This window comes from Orcinus orca, chromosome 2 (assembly GCF_937001465.1).
Source record: "Orcinus orca chromosome 2, mOrcOrc1.1, whole genome shotgun sequence".
NCBI classification, from domain to species: Eukaryota; Metazoa; Chordata; class Mammalia; order Artiodactyla; family Delphinidae; genus Orcinus; species Orcinus orca.
This window is the reverse complement of record NC_064560.1, coordinates 140,211,155-140,234,834: the sequence shown is the minus strand read 5'-3', so window position 1 is coordinate 140,234,834 and position 23,680 is coordinate 140,211,155. Positions and strand designations below refer to the sequence as shown.

Here is a 23,680-nt window from a genome sequence, read left to right as displayed (position 1 = left end):
GGACACAATGGAGTTTCCAACTCTCATGAGATCACACTATAATGATAGTATTCACATTACGTAAAACTAACAGGGAAACAAAGGAAATGCTGTTGTAATAGTCTACACGAAGGTTTATCATAGGTATATATTAGATTAAAACCCAAATTCTGTGCATCCCATTTCTTTTATTTCAGATTCATGTTTAAGGAAAATGTAATAAATGCTAATAAATATATATATCTCAATGGTAATTTTTCTCATCATCCAATCCTTCGTTTCAAACTTTTTTGTTTCACTTTTCTGTTTATTTCCCTTTTAAAATTAACAGTGAACTATGAACTTAAATTAAAAGCTAAACAGAACAAAAATTTTTTCATGACTTCTGAAATATATTAGCATAAATCTCAAAGATTTAAGAATTTCATAAAGATAAAAATAATCAAATATTAATATTAGCTATAATTCACTGAGTACCAGTTATATCCTAGGTGCCTCTATACCTTGTCTCTAATCCTTAAAATAATCTGGTAAATTAGTTAATATTTACATCTTACATGGGAGGAAGTAAACCTGGAGAGGCTAAGTAACTTGCCCAAAGGCACATGGTCGGTATTAAGTGTCAAGACTGTGACTTGAACCTTAGTCCATCTGATTCCAAGGCTTATAGTCTTCCCATTGTTTCAACCTGTCTCACAAAGTACTGGGAACATTTTGTTTTATGCGGTTTTGATTATACAAGATTCTTATTCTTATAAATTATACAATCAGCTGGGGAGACAAGTTGGACTAACATATACATAAGTTACATAATAAAGACATAAAAGTAAAAAAGGGAGAAATCTGAAGGACAAGAAAAGTGGCACAGGTAAAGTGGCAAGATCTGATCAAAGCCATCACATGGATTTCATAAGATGTTGGTTTATGTAATCTTTATGTGTCGAACCTATCACAGGAATTATTTTAAGATTAGTGAGCAAGTAACTTAAAACAAAATCACATCTTTTATAAGTAACATTACTTTTTCTCATACTAAATCACTGCAGAAAACCTGAAAAGGCAGAAAAAATCCTGTTAATTGAAGCATTTATACACCCATTAACACTATTAAAGTTTGACTCTCATTTTATATTATATACATGTATATATAGTTTTTTAACAAAAATTATAAATACAGCTTCCCCCTACTTCTTTCACTTAACTTTAATTCATAAAGTTTTTTCATATCATTAAATATTCTTTAAAAAGTTTTTAAATTACTGAACAATGTCTCATACCATAAAGATACCTGAATTTATTTATTTATTTATACTTTATAATTTATTTTTTAATTTATAATTTATTTATAATTTATTTATAATTTTATATTTATAATTTTTTTATAAATTTATAAAATTATAAATTTATATTTATAATTTTTATAAATTTATAATTTATTTATAATTTATAATTTATTATATATAATTTATAATTTATTTATAATTTATTTATTATTATTCGATTGATTCTAATTCTATTGCTATCATAACTTATACTGATATGAATATTCTTATATATATATAAATCTTTACATTTAATATACTCAAAGAAAATGGCTATTTCCTTAGAATACCTCATATTTTAATTAACATTTTATTTGAAAAACCTATAGACATACATTTTTGTATCCTATTTGCAATTTCCAATGTTCAGATGTTTTAGCATGTATTTCTTTTAATGTGGAATATTTTGACTTTTAAAACATTTTATATTCTGCTTAAGTATACTATAATACTTGTATGTGTATGCACATTTGTAATATACTTTAGCAAATACATGTTTATTTTGAATATAAAAATGAGCAGTGATAGAAACAAATATCCATGCTTGTGTGGATTCTTTGCTCTTTCATATGACTAAATAAAACATTTATCACATGTACTCATAGTACCATAATGTTCCTCTTTCTATGAGGGTAGTAACATACTTCTTTTTGTTATTGTGTTTAGCTTTTTGATTGCACTTACTACTGATCAGGTAGGAGATAAGCTTTTTCAAGATTAGCTTTTCTAAGATAAACTTTAAAAAAATTCATGTATAATGAGAAAATATGAAAAAGTTCAAGAGTTACCAAGAGTCAGTTTATAAATTTCCTGTAGTTTCAAACCAATGGATTTCTTAAACAATCCAGCTTTTTTCTTTTGATGTATTATAATAATAATTCTAAGGTTAAAAGTAAAATATCTTCAAGTTTTTTAATAAGATAGAACTAAAACATTAAAAAGTAAAGATACATTTTGAAAATTTATACTTTAAAAAACTTAGGGGATTTAAATTTTGAGTCATTTTTTTCTTTTTTTTAAATTTATTTATTTTTGGCTGCATTGAGTCTTCGTTGCTGCACACTGGCTTTCTCTAGCTGTGGCGAGTGGGGGCTACTCTTCATTGCGGTGCGCGGGCTTCTCATTGTGGTGGCTTCTCTTGTTGTGAAGCACAGGCTCTAGGCATGCGGGCTTCAGTAGCTGTGGCACATGGGCTCAGTAGTTGTGGCTCACGGGCTCTAGAGTGCAGACTCAGTAGTTGTGGCGCATGGGCCTTGTTGCTCCGCGGCATGTGGAATCTTCCCAGACTAGGGCTCGAACCCGTGTCCCCTGAATTGGCAGGTGGATTCTTAACCACTGCATCACCAGGGAAGTCCTTGAGCCATTTTTGTAACTAAATGGTTGGACATGTTTCTTTAGGATTGCTTAGCTCCAGAGAAACTATATAGCACTACTATTTTCATCAATTTAGGAAGCTATAAAAATATCCTAAACATCTTTCAAACATTCAACATTTATTGAAATAGGATTTTGTCATTAATGAGAAGAATTTGATGTTAACAAGAATCATAAAGCAATCAAATTCTTTCCATTTTATGCATGTGTGATTCATACTGTTTAGTAATAGGGAAACCCTTAAATATATACCAATAAGTAAATATGTAAAGTATATGATTAGCTATATTACACAAAAGCTTAAAGAGTAAATATTAATGCTTAATGTTCTTTCCCCTCCAAGAGATAAATGAGCTACGCAGATATATGAATTCATGATTTACAATAAATCACAGTGGCCTAAATCTTATTAAAATACATCTGTTAAGACACAAAGTTAAATTATAATGCAAACACCTTAAAACAAATGTACTTCTTGTAATACCATTTCAGTGATTAGTATACATATTTGATTATAAAAAGCCAAGAAACTTCTAAATTGTTCTAAATTTATATTTGAATTATTCATTTTTAACATACTGTTAATTTTCCTTAAAATATATTACTCTCATATTTCCCCACTAAAAAAGAAACAAAAAATTCATAGTAGTTTAACATAATAGAAAAACAACCATCTGGTATTTGGCTGGAGTATTTATTTATGATCATCTTAGTTATACAGTTATATTTTCATGGTGATGTTCTACTTTGCACAGTAATATTTTGAAGACAGACAGTATCTGTTAATCATTTCTCTGACCTAAAACACCAGAATTCTTTCATATGCAACCAGGTTAAGTGGTTTATTATTTTTTTAAATTTTTTATGTATGTATGTATGGCCGCGTTGGGTCTTCCTTGCTGCACGTGGGCTTTCTCTGGTTGAGGCGAGTGGGGGCTACTTTTCATTGGTGTGCGTGGGCTTCTCATTGCAGTGGCTTCTCTTGTTGAGGAGCACAGACTTCAGTGGTTGTGGCACACAGGCTTCAGTAGTTGTGGCTCGCGGGCTCAGTAGTTGTGGCTCGCGGGCTCTAGAGCACAGGCTCAGTAGTTGTGGCACACAGGCTTAGTTGCTCCCAGGCATGTGGGATCTTCCTGGACCAGGGCTTGAACCAGTGTCCTCTGCGTTGGCAGATGGATTTTTAACCATTGTGCCACCAGCAAAGTCCCAGGTTAAGTGATTTATAAAGTATGATTATAACTTCAAACTAATCACAAAATACAATTACTTTTTAAAAGCATTCCAATTGATATAAAAATGTTAAAATAAGGGATCTATAAAATGCCTCTGAATGCTAATTTCTACTATTCTATGAAATATCTCTTTTCTTAACACACTACAACAGTGTGAGGAAGAGAGTCACAGGGATAATATATAAACTGTAGAGAGGGAGAGACAGAGTCCATCAGAGACAACTGAGAATCACCTGATCATATCTGTAACACATCACAGATACATTTTACAAATTTTCTCCTTGCCATGACCTGTGAATGAAGACAGACTCCAAAACATTTCAGGCATTCATTTATAATCTTAAACTCTGGCAACCTTTTACCAGAAAACATTATCTTCAGGGAAAGATCTTTTCAGGGCAAACATTATCTTCATCATCATCCACGTCATCAGATGAAAATTAATTAACTGCACAAAACAGATTTTTGAATCAAATGTAGGTTTTCACTGGCAATGAATATATGACTATCTTCATACAAAGGAGAAGTATTTCCTCTCAACAAGCTAAAACAATAAGTGGTATGTGAACTGCTGGTTGAAAGGTAGAGGCACTGGTAATCATTATTTCCCCTTGTTTGTTCAGGCCCTTCCAACAAAACAAACAACCTTTTTGTGATTGGATTGACATGGTGTTAACAATGAATTTAATGCCCAAATCAGTATGAATACAGGTAAAGCTCTCACTAATACCAGTACCAGGATGTTAAAGCCACCTATTTTCTAAGCAGGCAAAAAAAAAAAAGAAAGAAAGAAGACAGAGCTTTCCCTCCTTTGACAAATAAGCGAGTTTGCTACTATCCACCAAGCCACATCAGATAATAACCTTGTGTATGATTTTGAATGCCGTATGTTAATACTGATCTACTATACCTGCTGTTTTTTCAGCAATTTGAGCTTCTGTTGCTTTTTCTTGGAGTTCCAGTTTAAGCTTTAGTTTTCTCTGTTCTTCATCTTCGTTAGTCAGTTTTTCTTGAAGCTAAAACACATTGAAATAAACATAGATCTTACTAATAAATTTCTTGCACAAATATAATTAATCCCAAAGATAATTTTTGCTTTTCTCTAGACCCTTATAGAATAACTGTATTAACTTACTGAATATATAACTCCAGGGGAAAAAAAAATTTAAGGTTTTAAGATATTTTATAAAATAATAATTACCTGAAATGACATAGAAATTATAAAAACATTTTAATATACACTTAATTTTATGTGTGTGTATAGGCAAATGAAATTAAAGAAGGAAGAACATTATTATTAAAAATAACTACTGCAGCAAAAAGCAATCTGATCCATTCTTTTGTCTTAAAGCAAAAGACTTGGAAGGGACTATCATAAGAAAATAATGGGTAGCACAAATTACAGCTTCTCTTAGTAATTCTAATATTTTGAAACAAAATTAATTAAGATAATAATATTTGATACAAATCTCCCTTTGAGAATGCTATGCCATCATACTCCATTTAAATTGGCATTGGCACCTGGCTCATAATTGGCATGTAATAAACAGCTGGTAAATGAAAATACAGAAAATATCTCAGACTTTCATACAGGATCCCTCCAAATGTTTTCTTTTTAATTTCTCCCTCCGTTTATGTCATTTATGCTGTTTTCCGTCAGACATGATCAACATTCTTAACATCATGCTTCAGTGTGATTAGGTCAAACAACTAGAATATTAGAATCAGAAAAGTATGTAGAGGTTAAAAAAAAAGAAGGCAGGCATAGAAAACGAACATTATTTAAAGCTCAAAGGAATGTAACTAGAAAAAGAGTCAGAAAAGATAAAACATGACATGACAAATTGGATTGGACAAAATGTAGCAGTATAAGATAACACAAGGTAAATGACAATATTTCCAAGCCTTGCTACTTTAAAGTTTACATATATTATTCAGATGAAATACAGGGCACAGGTACTACTAAAAAAAGAAAAAAAAGTTAAGAAAGTAACATGAAACCAATGAAGTAAAATTTGAATTTTTTAGGTACCACAGATCTATGAAAAAGGAAGTGATATTGCAAGCCACCAAGGCAGGAAACCAAAGAAATTGCTTTTCACAGCTCATGTCTCAACTCAATCATACCGTGAATGGCATGGTATGGCAACAGCATAAAGCTACTGTTAAAGGATTAAAGTACACAATAAAACTGAATTATGATGAGTGACAAAGCAAACTTAGAAGGTCAATAGCTAAAAGTATACTGTACAATCATCAGACTTCCTATATTGTACCTTTTTATTGCTTGCTTTGAGAATGTCCAATTCTTTGAGAAGCAATCCTATTGTCTCCTCTTTATTTAAGTCTGAAGTAACTTGACAAGGAATCATACATTTGTAATGCAAATCATTATTTCTATGTTCCATAATGCTGTAATAAAGAAAACTATTAAAACAATATACATATAATTTCAACTATATAGGATCTATACATTTTACACTTCAAATGGGGGAAATATTTAATTTTAACAGTAAGTATGTAAAGTTACTTAATTTAAATTTTTTCTTGTTATGCACTGTTAAGAAAATACTATGGATGAAAAAGACTAAACATTGCAATTTCACAGAGGTGCTAATATACAATACATCACAGAGGTGCTAATATATCAATTTCACAGGGAGAGCTAAATCTGTGAAAAGTATTTAGTAATGTCTAGAGATTCATGGTTCAGTATACTTAACGCAGTTTTTAAGGGCTTGTGAATATTAATTCAATTTGTACTTCTTGTCAGGACTCTAGATACATTTCTTACTTTTCTGAAAATAGGAACAATAAATATTTTTTCATTATAATTGACGGAATATCATATTTTCATTATTAAATTCGTAACATTAAAAATGAAAACCTATTCCTGTAACCTTTAAGCAAAAAAAATTTTTTTACAATGTGTATGCTATTTGAGAACAATATTAACTTGTTAGCAAGTAGTATAAAGGAAGGGAAGGGAAAAGAGATGACTTTAGCCTAATCTCTATTATTTACTTTTCCCACGTGGTTATAAAGTTTATCACCTCTTCATTCATCCCTACTCCCCAAAAGTGTACTCCAAACTACACTTTGATAAGAATATAACTGATTGCCAAGAAAGTGGAACATATTAATATATCCACTTCATTATATATTAATATTCATTAATATAGTTATTTCATAATTTTTAAGTAAATAGAAATAGCTATTCCTATGTAAAACTCTGTTAAAAAGTATTCCATAAAATATGATTTTTGTCTGGACTGAAAACATAATATTTATATTTCAATATAGTTATAAATTATATTAGTCATTGAGAATCTTTAAATTTAGCAGTATTTTCATAGTACATGACTAATTACCAAAGTGCTTTTCTCCCATAGGTAAAAGTCACAGGTGTCAAAATTCAAATCCCTTCATGAAATAGGTAGCTACATAAAGTGAATGGGTAGAAACTACAGAATGTAAAATAATAAGGAAGGTAAATGGGAGAGTAGACAACCCTTCTAAAAGCATTCAAATTCATTTAAATGAAGAACAGCGCTGACCAAAATCAAATCATATCTTTGGGCTTATTTTGTCTTGGAGCTGCCAGGTTATAGCTCTGATGAATAATATCCCATCTAATATCAACTTAGTAGCTATTTCCAGATCCTTAATGAAAGGTCACTTAAAATAATATTCAACAAAACAATATAAAACCTCATGACCTTCATTCAAACTCACCTTGTGCTTTTTCACTCAGTGATTTAGACACATTATATTAATGTAATGAAAATAGTAGAAAACTCTAGTATTAGATTCCTCAAATTCTAATAAGTTAATGATATGTCAAATTTAGGCCACATCAAAAAGAAGAAAGGGAGGGACAGAGAGAGGGAGGAAGGAAGGAAGAGTTCTCCCAATTCTTACTTTCTAAATCTAAGGCTGCTAGCACTCACTTGGACTTTTCTGTAGTGCAGTAAGCTGTCTCATCACCTAGACGAGGACTGATGACTTGAAAATTCCTTGATCTCTGCTCTGGCGATTCTATGCCCTCACATGTAGCTTCATTAACTAATTCATTGGATTTCTGATGCATGCTTCCCTTAGAATTCACAGGCAGTTGCTCATCTGGCTGTGTACTTTTGTTTCTCCCCATGGTCTCTTGTTCAAGATAACCATGGGTTATGTCTGCATTTAAAACAAAACAAAAACATGAGATATGAAACACCATCGTTACATATTAAATCAATCAAATGAATATTTTTGTGGAAATAAGAGCTCTCACAGCTTTAAATATGCACTTACTAACCTTACTCCTATTGTTATCAGACAAACATGTACAGGGTGATTTTGCCACAAATATTTCCATTTCCACAGTCAGTGGGCATTTAGGACAGTGGTTTACAACCTTAAGTGCACATCAGCTGAGGAGTTTTTAAAAATCCTCAAGCTCAGGCCACATCTTCTACTAATTAAATCAAAATCTCTGGGAGTGATCACATGATTCCAGTATACAATCAAGGGTGGCAACCACTGACTTAGAGGTTATTATTTTCTACATTAACTTTTCTTTGCTAGATTTTGAAAAATAGGATGCAATAAGTTAACTGATTACAGTGAAATGATAATGTGCATGGAATTTGGGTATTGGACTGAGTTAAAATTCTGGCTTTGCCAAGCACATAACTTTGGGGAAATTACTTTACCCTTCCATACCTCAGATTCTGGTTTGCAAAATGGACACATAACAGTACTTACTTGAGTTGTTGTAAGGATTAACTGAATTAAGAATTAACGAATGCAAAGTGCCTGGCCTAGTGTTTGGCACATCAATAAGTGTTAGCTATTATTTTTGTAATCATCATCATATAAAAATGGAAATAATATAAGGAGAATTATTTTTAACTTCCATTTTATCAGATATGTATTATACACTAGAGTATATTTTGTAATGCCTGGCTATCTCATAAATATTAGTTATTTTAAGCAGTAACTAGTAAATAATAGCTATTTCAAAGGAAGAGTATATATCTGATGTTATAGTGAAATTCTGGGGAGAAAATGACACACAAGCAAGTACACAAAACAAACTCTTTTAACCAGTAAATCAGATCAACAGGCACAAATACTGATTGTAACTAGGACTTTTATTATTTCCAACAGAAATAATTCTTCAACTTTTAAAAGCAGGTGAATCTCATGAATCTCACCTACTTGTTGATGATGCCTTCTTTAACTTGACAAACTTAAAATCCCTTTGAGGCAGAAGAAGAGTAGTTTTAGAGTAAAAACAAATGGGAAACATAAATAAGGTACTCATTCTTTAAGAAGAAATTCTTTGCTTACATACATGCTGAAATTAGGTAGAGCCAGTCATAAACTCCAAGTCCTGGACATTATCTTATTGGTGGCTGAATGCTAGATCAGAAACCATTCATTTTTGGTCAATTACTCTCTATTTCCCCGTGTTTGTGGGAATAAACTGGGAGAAAGTGTTATCATAATTACAAACTGTGATGTATCTATGAAATTTCATTATATTTTGTTTTAAACTTTAACAAATATAGGTATCTGAATATTATTTGTTGATTCTTGACATTTCAAAACACTTAATTTGGGCTTCCCTGGTGGTGCAGTGGTTGAGAGTCCGCCTGCCGATGCAGGGGACACAGGTTCGTGCTCCGGTCCGGGAAGATCCCACATGCCGCGGAGCGGCTGGGCCCGTGAGCCATGGCCGCTGAGCCTGCGCGTCCCGTGCTCCGCAATGGGAGAGGCCACAACAGTGAGAGCCCCGCGTACCCCAAAAAGCAAAACAAAACAAAACAAACACTTAATTTGCTTTAGATGTTCATCATGCTACTTTTCTAGAATAGGCTGGTATTAGTGCCCTCCAAATCTGAATGAGGTATTATAAAATTTTATAAATGGACACTAAGGAATACCACTATCATTAACAGGCCATGCTTTTTTAACACTAACATATAACTTTATAGGCAATTCAAAGAAAGAAAATTATAAATAGTTATGGAAAACAGTATCAAAATAACAAAAGTTGTCTCCAGGGGCATATCAGAAGATAACTATTAGGCTCTATGCTATTCTCCAGTTTATGAGGTACAAAGATTCTCCAAAAGGTAAAAGGATAAGCCAAGGAGCATTGCCAGCTAGAAAAAGCCCCCAGTTCCCCATGACAACACCTTATCAGTTGCTTCAGAATCTTAAGTCTTGACTCTGTGACCTGTTTTTGAGACCAAACTTACCATTATCTGCAACTTGTCCCATGTTTTCAACTCTCTATTTCTGAGTCTAGTGCAGCATCTCTCTTCTTTCAGTTTTTTATTTCTAACCTATGAGTGCTTACTTTACCCCATCCCTGATAACTATATTGTTATTTGGTTACTAGATTTACAGCTCTCTTTCTCACTTCAGCTTACCTAATGTCAAATTTCATGATCCCTGAACTCTTGGTAAATCACTGCCTTTTATCCTGTGACTGTAGTATATTCTCCAAACTGAGAGCAGACATGGAACCTTCTCAATAAGAGGGCTCTTTACTGATCCCTCCTGTATCCTACTAATTATAACCCCCTGAAGTATTATCAAAATAAACTCATCAAGTTCTAACACACTTCTGGATTTTAATTTTAAATGTTTAATATTTTTGAAGAATTCATACTGTATGATTTGGCTCCATTTCTGGATGTTTCTATCCTTGCTCTGTAGCAAAAGCTTTTAGATTCCTAACTGAAACTGTTCACCAGATATTTGGAACCTGCTCTACAACTATCCATACTCTTCCACTGAGAATTTAATTTTACTTTAGAGTAAACAAAGCTGATTTATAAAATTTTCCTTCCGGTCTGTTTTTTGGACGCTCTACTGGAAGACTATGGAAGATTTCACAAAGGCATTTGTTCCAAAACAGGACAAGCAGAAATATGCAAAGTAGTGAACTGTCAAAGAGTTTGAGCTTGGTGAAGTAAAGAGAAAGTTGACAGACTATAAGAATAAGAGAACAGGAAGAATGAGCACAGAAGAGAAGAAATAGCTTTAGGAAAAACACAAAGACATTTGTTGTTCTGGAAGGACAAGATGCTATAGTTGAGGAGTGAAAACTTGTAAAATGAGTAACACTGTAAAGACGAATTCCAAGATGTGGTAGACCTGGGAATGTGTTGATTAAATAGATTGATGATGAAGGTACTTTGGAGAGGAGGAAATCAAGGTATCAGGGTACAGGGAGTGCCATCTTTCAAGAAACTGAAGTCATTCAGAAAAATGGCAAGAAATGGAGAGGAGAAATGAAAGACAAATGCAAAAGACTTCACTGACTGCATAAACATGCTAAAGAAGACGGAGCCAGATGAGAAAGCTGACTGATGTTAGTTAACAGTCATTTCTTTCTATCTTTTTACTTTGAAATAATTCCAGTCTTATAAAAAAGTTGCAAAAATAGTACAAAGAATTACTATACACCCTTCATCCAGATTCCTCAATGTTAACATTTTACCACGCTTGCTTTATTATTTATTCTATGTCTGTCTACCTACACATACATAATTTTTTCTGAAACATTTGAGTAAGTTGCTGGCATGAAACACTTCGACTTTTCAAGTCAAATTTTAAGATACTGCTGTATCACACTTCATTTTACCAAATTTTCTTTATCTTATTCACAGCTCAACTTAAATTCAATTTCTGAGTTAGTACCTCCTCCAACTAAGAGAATACAATAGTATTTAGTTACTCTAACTCAGTCTTCAATTATTTTTCCTAAACTCCAGTCCCAGAAGAAGGACTTCTGTCAAGTGATAACAGGATGATGCCACTAAAAGCTTTAGTTGACATGTTGTATTACCCCATCACTTGAAAGAAAATTGCATTAGAAATATACCAATAAAATGCAACAAAAAGTGAAGTTATAGGTCTGTTTCATACACTATTCGAATAGAAAGATAAGATAAATGTTTTAAAGAACAATTCACTTCTGATTCAAATTCATCTCTAAGCAGATGAAAGTTTAAACTAAAACTATTCTATTGATTGTTCTCTATCTCTCTCATATGGTTTGAAATGGAAACTCTCTAACTTTCTTTAGTAATTTGCTTCAGTGTTGAATCAATGTCATTGTTAATTGTTCCATCATTATGACTAACAGAATTAATACTATTTAAATTCATTTCTCCATAGGAACTTATAGAATAAGTTATTAATCTCTTCTTCATAATTCAATGAAATCTAACTTTCTTTTCTCAAATAACAGGAAATTTTTTATGACAACTACCAATCCCTTTATTTATTTGCTCTTCTGCAGGCACACTGCATTATTTGGACATAAGAATTTTAACCACTTCAAACCAAATATATTCCCCAATTTTTGCTATTATTATTTAATGCTATCACTGCCATGTAAACCTATCCTGTGACCATTTGAAAATGATGTTATGGAAGATTATTACTCACTATTCCTCAAATGCCACCTACTGCTACTGTTAGAGACAGTTTATTCATCTGGGCAAAGTGGGTAAATTTAGTAAAGACTTTTTAGAATCCTAATACTTAATACATGTGCCTAGGCCAGCTGTATTATATGCTTTGAAGACCCTGTATCTCCCTAGTGACTTTCATACTGTTTCCAATGGATCATTTTCAAGATCTAACAAATTCTCCCTTTACTCCTGGAGGTATTACTATTGTCAACTATCCCAATGTTAGCGTTGCTACTAAATTCTCAGTTCCTTAGTCTAGAAAATTAACAGCATTATACTATTTCCTAACCTAGTAAAGAAAGCTTTAGGATCCCTTTTGAGTTCAATTCTCCAGATAATTATATATTAATGTCAGTTAAACTGACTGAATTGAATTAATTGAATATACTCAGTTAAATTGATGCTACCCAAGAAATCATAACTCATGGCCAAAAATAACTGTTACTTCACAACTACTATATAGAAGTGAGGAGGTGGCTAGAATCAAATAGGGATTCTTAGAGGCTGGGGAATTTTGTTCTGTCTGGCTTTGTAAATAGTTTGTGACAACTGGTATCTGTGTAAATGGATTTGATGGTCCCCTGTGGGGTCAATACTATTTACAGAGCTGTTTCTTCAGAGTGGTTGAGCTAGAATTGTCTCTAGGGATCCTACAGGGGTTACTCAGAATAGCAACATCTCAGGTACCTGAGAGCTCAGTGGCAGAAAGAGAAAGAGGAATGGAGGTGCTATAGGCAGGTACATTTGAATAAATGGATCTCTCTCCTTCAGATGCAGGTACTACTCAGGGGCACTTGTATCTAAAATGAACCATAAAGGAAGCAATTTGTTAATGTGCTTCTGACACTTGCTAACATAATTGGTCACCAATTCTTTACACTCTATCTTTTCTTTTTTTGGAAAGGTTATTACTTATATCATAGCATCTGATTTTATAAATATAAAAAGAACAAAAACCTCATATTTATTGCTTCTTTTGTATATTGTCTATCACTACATTATGTAAAAACATCAAAATGATATGACACTTTTTGCTATTAAATAAGTGTAAATTTGATTTCATGATGGAAGTACTATAGTAGTCCCACATTTTAAACAAATGTCTTTTTTTCAATGGTTAAGAATTTTTCTAAACAAACATTAGTTTCAACACAGCATCAGCTAGTGGCTCCTAACCAATTCCTTAACTGAGTTACACATAGATTATCTATCTGTATGTGTGTATAAATATTCTTTATTCCCTTTACTAAATATTTCCGACTATTTGCTTCCTTTATGTGTGTGGGACGGTTAGTTTTCCACACAGATGCATATATGGGTTTTTCTCTCCCCAAACATAAAAGAAGGACATCAGAAACTTCTGCCATATCATAGTGGTTCCACTTAATATGAGTGAGTGCAAGAGCAAAGTTTAGACCTTCCAAGTAGAATACTGGTGTATTTAGAGTTTCCAAGCAGAACCACAGTGCTTGGAAACTCTGAAGAGTTTGGGCTCTGAAGACTGACTGCAGAGTTTGAATTCTGGCTCTACCACACAGCTGTATGACCTTTACCAAATTACTAAACCTCTCATCAATTTCCCTATCAGTAAAAAGCACATAATAAAAGCACCTACCTCAAAAGGTTATTATGAGTATTAAATTATTTAAATTATATAATCTCTTGGAAAAGTGTCAGTACAGAATACCACTCAATAAATGTTAGCTATTATTATTTGCAAGAATCTACTTAGCTAAAAGTAAGATTTTCTTATTAAAATGTAATAAGAATAAATAAAATATAGTAAGAAAAAATTTTCTTATTAAAAGAACAGAAGACATGAACATGGAAAATAAATAAAATGCTACTTTGTTCAATGAAAAACATACAAAAAAGAGAAAATACTTAAGGTTAAAACTTGTAGTTAATACATAATGGTTTAATAAAGTTTGTATAAGATTATAAAACTAATAAGTTACAAAAGTAACAGAACTTCAAAATTCAGAAATCCTGACATTAGAGAAAGATCCTGAAAGAAAATTCAACCTCATAGAAAGAAAACTAAGAGTATATTTCTGTAAATTCAATCCCATGGCAGGAAAATAAGAAATTTAAATAACATGTTTCTGTAACATAATTTGAACACTACCATATTGGCACATGATATTAGATATGATCAGGATCATAGCTAGTAGATCACAGGTACTTATCCTACAGAGATTCTAATTTAGGAGTCACAAGAAATCAGGTAACTTTTGGATCCTTGGCTTAAAATATGCAAACTTGTTACCTGGATACTGTATACTCTCTCTCAGGGGGTTTTCAATTTATTTTTCGGCTTGACCAGCCATAAGAAGAAGAAAAAAGTACTATAACTTTCATTTTCATTGTTCTGTATTCTCATTGCTCACACTTCAAGCATCCAAAACTACATGTAGCCGTTGGCTGTTACGTTGAAAAGCAAAGATACAGAGTTTTATGTGATTCTGATAAGGTGTATTATATATATTGAGGGGAAGTCAAAAACATGTGATGGGGGAGAGCCTGGATATAGCTATAAGATTTTGAAATAAGGCTTGATAAAGGTTTGTTAACCTGGAAAATCATGAAACCTGTGAATGTCAATAATTTATTCATTTGGACATGAATTCAAAATAAACTATATCCTTTACATTCCCATACATGGTTGTATCCCTAAATAAACATGTCAAAAAGAACTGGTGAGGTTATTTCCTCTGTGATTAAGACAATTCAAAGGCTTAGTATACCATGTTACAAATTATCCACTGACTAGTCATAGAAATCACTTTACTGGAATTTTGTTATTTGTTTTATTATTAAAAAAAACTAAAGTGGTAGTACTACACCAAATTTTTATAAGTTTTTGTTTCAAGTCTGAAATAGTCATGAACGTATCAATATTCATTCAACACACTTCTGTGCAAGAACTGTTCTGCTGTAATGTTTCAGCTTCTAAATTTTAACGTCTTTCATCAAATGAAGGCCATGAACACAGTATAATAGTGTAATTGCCTAAACCTTACACTGCCTAACTTATGAACATATTGCATAAATTAAAGCTTTGTAAAAATTATATCACCCTATTTAAACCATTGCAAATATCATTTAAGCTAAAATGATTGTGAAAACTATCTTAAAATTAGATTAACTAGCACAACGGTACTCTTTATTCTCTTTTTTCCCCAGTGATATGAACTATTTGGCTACTTACTATATATTTCTAACCTTTTCAATTTTCCTGTTATAAGAATAATTTATATAAAGTAATTAAAAATATGAATCAACTAGGTAAGTCTTAAATTTCTACCACTGCAAGTAAAACAGTTTCATAATTATATATTTTTTTGATTACTAAGTATGAACACATACTAATTATCTATGAATTCAACAATTCCATAAACCATTTATGGAAGGTAACTTTTCCAATAACAATTGTAAAGAGAGGAAAAAAAACCTATTTCTTTATATGTGCCTTTCATTTTACTTAAGAACATTTTTAGATTTGGAAAACAAAACAGAAGAATCACCAGTCAGATACCAAGTGGAAATCACTGAAACACAATGTTAGTTCTAATGGATGGATGATTGTATTTGGTCTTTTGAAACTTTGAAGTATAGGTAAGTCTTGATCACACAAATTAATAAATCCTAAAGCTGGAGTTAACAATAACCATTACACCCAAATTCTGCGGCTTAGCCCAGCCAATTTTTCAAAAGGTCAGGTTGTGAACTGGAGAAGATCAGGGAGGTCCACCGCATAGCTTTGTTGCCAGGCATCTCTCGTCTGGATTGTTGCAGGCATTTATTAGTATTCGTCAGCAGACTCAACAGAGCAAACAAGAAATTCAAGCACGAATAATAAAATGAAATGCTGCTATATAACCCTTTGTCATTCAGCAAATATGGGACTTTTTAGCTACATTGTTCCTAAACCTGGGTTACTACTTTAATTTTTCTCCCCAGTGCTGACTGAATGAGTATGCATGTGTGTTAAATGCAGAGCTCCCCTAACAACTGCAGGACTGCCATTTAATCTGTTGGTAGATGGACCATTTCCTGTGGGAACCCTAGCTATGATTTCCAGATCCACCAAATAAATCTCAGATTAAGATTCCAAATGAAACCTGCCTTTGGCAGATAAAAAATGTCAAGATGGATATAAACAGTAAAATTATAAATTATCTAGGTGTTGCATGACAAACCAATGTTCAATTTTTTTTGTTGACATGTGCCTAGATATCAAAACTATATGAGACATTCATCAAATGTCACACTTTCATAATATTGGAGGCATCATTAAAACTGTTTGACTAAGGACCTCAAAGTGTTTAAGCAGTAGCTCAAAAGTATATTTGTGCAAAGTAGAAGAATAAATTTACATATCAGCAGCAGCTCATAAGGGATGGGTAAATATTCTGTTTATCTCTCATTGTAATTCAGGTTACTTTAAATACAAGGTTTTAGGAAATCATTATACTCTATATGGCATCATTACATAACTTTCTATGCAAATGATGTATGTTTTATTCAAATTCACCATTTGTTTTGGGGGGAGGGAACAAAAGGAAAAGGAAGGGACTCTCATTTTATTAATCAGCTGTGACTACTATACTAGTGTGCCTTGTTAGTTGCACCATAGCATCATCAGCTCCTTGTTAGTAGCATTTTTTAACTTTTAAAAACAGCATTGAAAACCTGAGACAAAAAAAGCCTAAGTAAAAAAAGAAAAATTATAATGTTTTTGTTTCAAGTGACTCTGGGGAGAGGCAGAGATTTTTAAAAAAGAAAAAGGTAATGAAAGACCAATATAGAACCTATTAGAGACCAATGGCCTATTAAAAATGCAGAGGAAGCCTCTGATGCTAGTCTCTACTGCATTCTCAGGAGATCAAGGACTTCCTTTTTAATGAAAATTTTTGTTTTGTCTTTGCTCTTCTTACCTGGACTAATGCAGCACTATCCTGGTGTTAAAATATACGGGTTGATTATAAAATATAGGCAATGAAGGTTTCTGAAAGGAAAAAATCAGATTTGCTGAACTGAAATCATTATTTTTTTTAACTTTGAACTCTTAAAAGCAATTGAATAAAAGGTTTCAGTGACTCCAAATTCTGCAACATTTGGTTTCTTGATGAAGATTCAGAAATCATCTAATCTACTTAAAATGGGAATTTTTTCAAAATGTAAATTCTCTACACTTATTTTAATCTGTGGAAAGGATACAGAATATTATACATTCCATATTCCAAATGTTAGAATTTATATACAACCCTGAATCCTTCAGGACGATGTATTTGTCCTGCTTTTCCTATCATATTTCCTCCAATGTGTGTTGCTGGTTCAAGGAAACTAAGGCTAAATAAACCCTACCCATCCTAATCTGTTAGGGATCAACATTAACCTGAAAATTCTGAACAGAAGGGGTAAAACTTTAAAAAACAGGATATTAATTAAGGAAGGAAATAAGGTATTTTGTGTTTAACTTTGATTATATTTCTATATTAAAAATGCTCAAAATCAAAGAATGTTACTATGTTTTACAGTACATCAAATTACCTTAAGTACAACCAGTGAAACTATTAAAAAGGACATGATTTTTAATTTAAAAAATATTTAATTAGCAAAAACTAACATATTCAGTAACTATACAAGTATAATTTTATCATTATGAACTGATCACTTTTAACTTTTCATCCACTAGCACCCTGATTTTAAAGTACCAAAAAGTTTCAATATGTGAAGACAAAAATCACTCAAAAAATAAAGTCCAAATAGAATTTTCTAAAATAATTACTTTTACCTTACATCTTATCAGCACAATTATTCCATTTGACAAAAATTATCACTTTTACCCAAAAGCTATAGATTAGAATATTTTTAATTCAATCATTCATTCAGACTATGAAATAATCTATGTAACCAATTTCAAAATTTTATAGCCTGATTTGTTCTAAATTTGTTTTTCATTCCCCAAGAGAAAACAGAAAAGGCAAAACACAAAGAAAATTTGTATCCGAAACTTCTTCCCAAAAGATAATGTCTTACACGATAGGTTGTTTTGATTAAAACACACTTACATACATGTACTAAACCCCAAATTTTTAACTACCAGATTTATTTATAACCAAAAATAGTGAGTAAATGTAGTCACATCAGTCCTATTCTACAAACAGCCAGTCAGCCTGAATCAACTGTGTAAATGGTCATAAATTCAGTCTATACACCACTGTAAATTGATTCAGATCTACAAAATCAACAAAATGCCAATGCACACTCAGGACTTTACAGTAATCACGCTAAAGGTGACAAATGCAGCCACTATGGAGACCATAATAATCATCTTAAATATGATACACTGAAATTCAAATTTCTAGAAAATTTAAGATTCAATAATATTACTTTGAGATTTGTGTTGTAACTATGTGTTCCAGGAAGTGCTCTGGCATGAAAGGGCCATAACCAGAAATGGATGAGGACTTTTATCAGAGAGCTCAGAAACTTAAGAATGGAGAACTTAAAGCAAAAAACTTTTGAAAAATTCAAGCAACTTTTCTATTTCAAAAAAATATATTTATATTTTCATGGCCACAAACAAATTTAAAAGAGCTTATTAAAAGTAGAATTGAGTTTCCTTAAACCAAAGAAGTAGTCACAAGTTGTATAAAGAGAGGATCATAGCATAGAAATGGAGAAGTACTCCTATTAAAAAAAGAAATTTACCATTTTTCATGCTTATTCTTCTTAGTAATTGTCATTTTTATAAAATGAAGGACCAAAGGTGTAGTAAGAATTCCATGTAAGAGTGTAGCCTGAACTGACCTACCTAAAATACTCTAAATTTAGTAAAAACAAACAAACAAAGAAATAAAGAAAGACTCCTATTACCTCCCAAACTTTTCCCTTATTAAGAATATATGGGCAGGTTCATCGACTGTAGCAAAGGTACCACTCCAGTGAGGGATGCTGACAGTGGGGGAAGCTGTGCTTGTGTGGGGTTAGGAAGTAGGGGTATAATGGGAACTCTGTACTTCATGTTCAATTTTGCCGTGAGCCTAAAACTGCTCTACAAAATAAAGTATTTTTTAAAAACTGTCAAAAAATAAAAGTAAAAAATATTTGTGGCATAAGTTCATAAATGTGAATTACTCATATCAGAATTGATGAGTCTCAAAACACAGTTTTTAAAAAACTTCATAACCAGCTAGAAAACTAAGTTGCCCTTATAAAAATTTTTTGGTTTTCCATTACATTTTCTTAATGAGGCCAAGAGTCAGGACAGAATCATTCACATGAAGCTTAAAAAACAGACACCCAGAATCTATTTATTTATTTTGTAAACTTTATTTATTTTGTAAACTTATTTTAAAAAAGAGAAATTAATTTTTTCTAAAACAGTATAACCTTCATCATGCTTTTAAGGATAGCCTTAGCATTTCCTCTGGAAATGAATCAATCCTTGTTGGCTCACTTCCAGTAGTCCTAAAACTACTCTCTCAAATATTCTGGATGGTCATGTGTAAGAAACTACCAGTACTCTATTAAGTTAGGTCCTATGGAGATAAATAGTAAATTTAAGCAGACCTCGATATGCTCTTTTTTTAACCCTTCTATGGCAAAATGAAAATTAAAAATGTATTCTTAAATTCACACTTGCCAAAAGGAAAAGGCACATTGTGTGATATCACTAGTCTGAAGATTTTTATTGCAATTGGGATTTCAATACAGACAAAATTAGATTTTACACTAAAAGAATATTAATTGATTTTACATTCTATTCTACAAAACATAAATATAGTAAATACAAACTATACTACTTAAAAGAAATCACGTTTCTGATATTGAGAACATTATATCTGAAGAGAATAAGCTTCCTATAAAACTAATAATAACCGTTTCAAATACTAGTAATTATGTTTCTTAATAATTTTGAAACTTTTTTGTAGACCTACCTTTCACAGCTGGATGGAAGAACAACGACAACAACCACCACTTATCTAGGCCGTGTAAAATACTTCAACAATCTATTTTTTTTATAAACATCTATAAAAACCATTATCACCACCACACTATTGAAAATAATTACTCTGGTATGTGAAACCCATATTAAATAAACTCATTTCCTGTTTCAGGTATTGTAGTAGGGCTTTTACATACACAATCTCTAATCTTCAAAATGTTCCTAAAGGAAGCATCTCCCTATTCCACACACAAGAAAACCACGGCTTAAAAATAATTACGAAACTTCCGCCCAGGTCCAGGTAGGTAGTAAATAGAAGATTGAAAACTTAAAACCCAGGTCTGTCTAGTTCCAAAACTATATTCTTTCTACTATAACATTTCACTGAAATTATTAAAAGCATTAGTTCTCCAGTGCAATTTTCCTTTAAATTTAAACAAATAAAAATAAAATTAACAAACAAAAACAAATTGTGTTACTCATTCAGGGAAAATATATCATTACTTACTAGAAAGCCAATTATTACATATAATTCAAATCTTATAATTCAATACAGAATGACTAATTATGTAGATATTTTCAAAATCTTGAATTTCAAGGAGGGTCTAATCATAATGTCTAGGGAATCATTTTTTTTCTACCAGCTATCTTGCTGATAGAAATGGAGGCCCATTCTATGCAAGTTGCCATTTCCTTTCTGTCTGCTTTAAAATAAAATAGCTTATGAAGATGATATGAGATTCCATTATTTTTGTCATAATGACCAAAGACATTTAAAAGCATCCTACTTGTTTTCCCATGGTGTTTCTATATATGTCTACTCTTACAAAATGCTTGCAAATCATGCAATAGTTTTAGATGTAATTCAATTATAGAACAATATATGGGTAAAAAGAACACATACTTTTTGAAAAGAGAGAAAGATAAATGAACCAATAATAAAAGAGGTTGATGGTGGCACACAGGTTCCAAATGCCAAGCAAAAATAAATAGTATTCTGACTCAAGAAGAAACTAACAAATCACTTGCAAGTTACCTTTTGCTACCTTTTAGTTCTAGTTATTTATTTTGTTTGACAGAAAAAACATAAAAATCATGGAAACAAAATCATATCATCTTTAGAAATAAAGAAGACAGTTGCTTTTTACTTAAAGCAGCAAGATAAGATTTTTAAAAATATTTGCTAGCCTCCAATAAACTGCAACATGTAAGAAATCTATTGACATAAGCAGTTCTAGAAGGTTTTTCATCTCTCAAGTTTCAAATGAGTATGATGATTTAGAATCATGCTCACTTTTTAAGCTTAAAAGAAAATAGTTTAAAAACATATGATTCATATCTAAATTGAGATAATACATAAGTGAAAATAACTACTGTGTATAAAACACATTAAATATAATTTCCTAAAATAATAAACCTAACAATAATATTAAAGAAACTCATAAAATTGAAAGGTTTTTGTCTAAAGCTTCTTCAAGCTGTATGATTCCTACCATTTCTTACCCTCAATTGGTAAGAAATATTTAAAACATAGCAAACAATGTTTAATTTGGGTAGGCACAGTAACCTTCTTTAACCTTTCTTAGGGAACACTGACCCCTAAAGGTTCTAGATTTAAATAAGTTTCACAATATTCTAAATTTAACTGGCATCCAGACCTCATTTTTACCTATATTACTGTAGGTATGTATACTTATGGCAGACATGTTTATTCATAAATAATACTTAAACTATTTCCAATGCACTGTTGTGTACTATAAAACAATTAAACCATGTTTCTGCTAATTTAATAAAAATCACCCAAATTTAAGAGCTATCCAGAAATTTATACTATTCCAAATAATTATTCGTAAGAGATTTCTGACCCCCGTGAGTTTTTTCTTACATAGTTAAGTAAATAAGTAAATGCTAAAAAAGCTAAACAATCATATAATAACTGACTCTTTCTGAGGGTTAACTTTGCATATGTCCTTTGTGCCATTTCATTTTTTTTCTTAAAAAGCAGGGGAAAAAAAAGAATGCTGAAAAACAGAAAGCTTTCATGAAAGGACAAAACATCATTTACTTCTTAAGAAGTCAGAAGATGTTACCAATGCTTGCTTGACAACACGTGTTCATTCACTCACCTATTGCTTCCATCAACCTAAAATTTCATTCATTCAGGATTTTTTTTTAACTACCTAAAGAAACCTAGACAGTTTGTAGATGTCTTCACTCATCCTACCTACCAACCTCAGCTTTACATTTTCTAAACTGAGAATAATGACAAAAACTGAGAAAAATGTAATTGCTTTACCTGTTAACATTATTTACCTCATACTCTTTGACATCAAATATTTCAGCAATGTTTCTAAAATAAAGCTAGGAAAAGAATAACCACTTCAGCACTCCTTATAATGAAACTTCTAAGATGATGCAAAGTGTAATAAAAGTTTTTAAGTAGCTCCATTTCCTTAAAAAAATAAGATAACTTTAAATAAAAATAACTATTTACAAGAACAGCCTATGAATATTTGTAAGATAGAGCTTTGAAGTAATCTGTGCTTTATGAAAAATCCCATATCAAAGAAATAACCATGTGAGATTTTACTGTTTAAACATATCAGTTATCACAAAACTAAAAGATACATTTACCTGTTTAACTTTATTCGTTAATAATGTTTCATTAATAGGCCCTTTATATAAAGGAATGTCTTATTCCTATTTCCAATGTTCAAAAAAATGTCCGTAAAAATGCAAATTTCCTTAATGATGTTTCAGTCACGTCTGTACCTCCTGCAAACTATTTATGCATCTGTCTTTAGCCCTAAAACCTTCCTTTCCAAAAGTGTCCTAGAGCTTCAGCAGCTCCGTTCCTTAACATCTTTCCTGGTTATTTTACATTTATGAGAAGTATTTCCTCTATAGCCCCTATTCTTTAGATATATTAAAAATAATTCCTTTGGCTCCTTAAAGATCCTTTTGTCTATAATGTGAACGACATGGCTTTCATAGCAATGTGGCCTCTGAATAGGGAACATAAGCTACAGGGGCATCATTATTTACTTCCTCTTTTCTTATTTTGTACATATATTGAGTAAGAACTGCTCTGAGTTCCTCAAAAGAAGAGTGTTTGCTTGCTTATTTGCATAAATGAGTAAAAACAACTACAACAAATCAGTTTTCAGCTTCACAACAATACATCCTTATCACAAACTTGAATATAAAGAGAGTAGACTAAAATTAAGTGCCACAAAATCCATTCACTAAAGCTATGAACTTTGCATTAAAAACCTTTAACTAGTTACTCAGGTATCACTTGCTATTCCTTTATACACAATGCAATCAGTTACC

The 23,680-nt window shown here is 31.7% G+C and overlaps 1 protein-coding gene across 5 annotated transcripts in view; it reads right to left on the bottom strand.

The window, feature by feature from the left end:
• Positions 1-23,680, bottom strand: part of MIPOL1 (mirror-image polydactyly 1) — a 305,514-nt gene that overhangs the window by 223,629 nt on the left and 58,205 nt on the right. For 3 of the 5 annotated variants that reach the window (XM_033428398.2, XM_049705939.1, XM_033428397.2), the window contains 3 exons: positions 7,858-8,089; positions 6,184-6,334; positions 4,818-4,923 (listed from right to left, as the gene is read on the bottom strand). In XM_033428398.2, the coding sequence (XP_033284289.1) occupies positions 4,818-4,923; positions 6,184-6,334; positions 7,858-8,089 (489 nt within the window). The remainder of the gene's footprint in view (positions 1-4,817; positions 4,924-6,183; positions 6,335-7,857; positions 8,090-23,680) is intronic. The other 2 variants (XM_049705940.1, XM_004269982.3) reach the window with 1 other exon arrangement.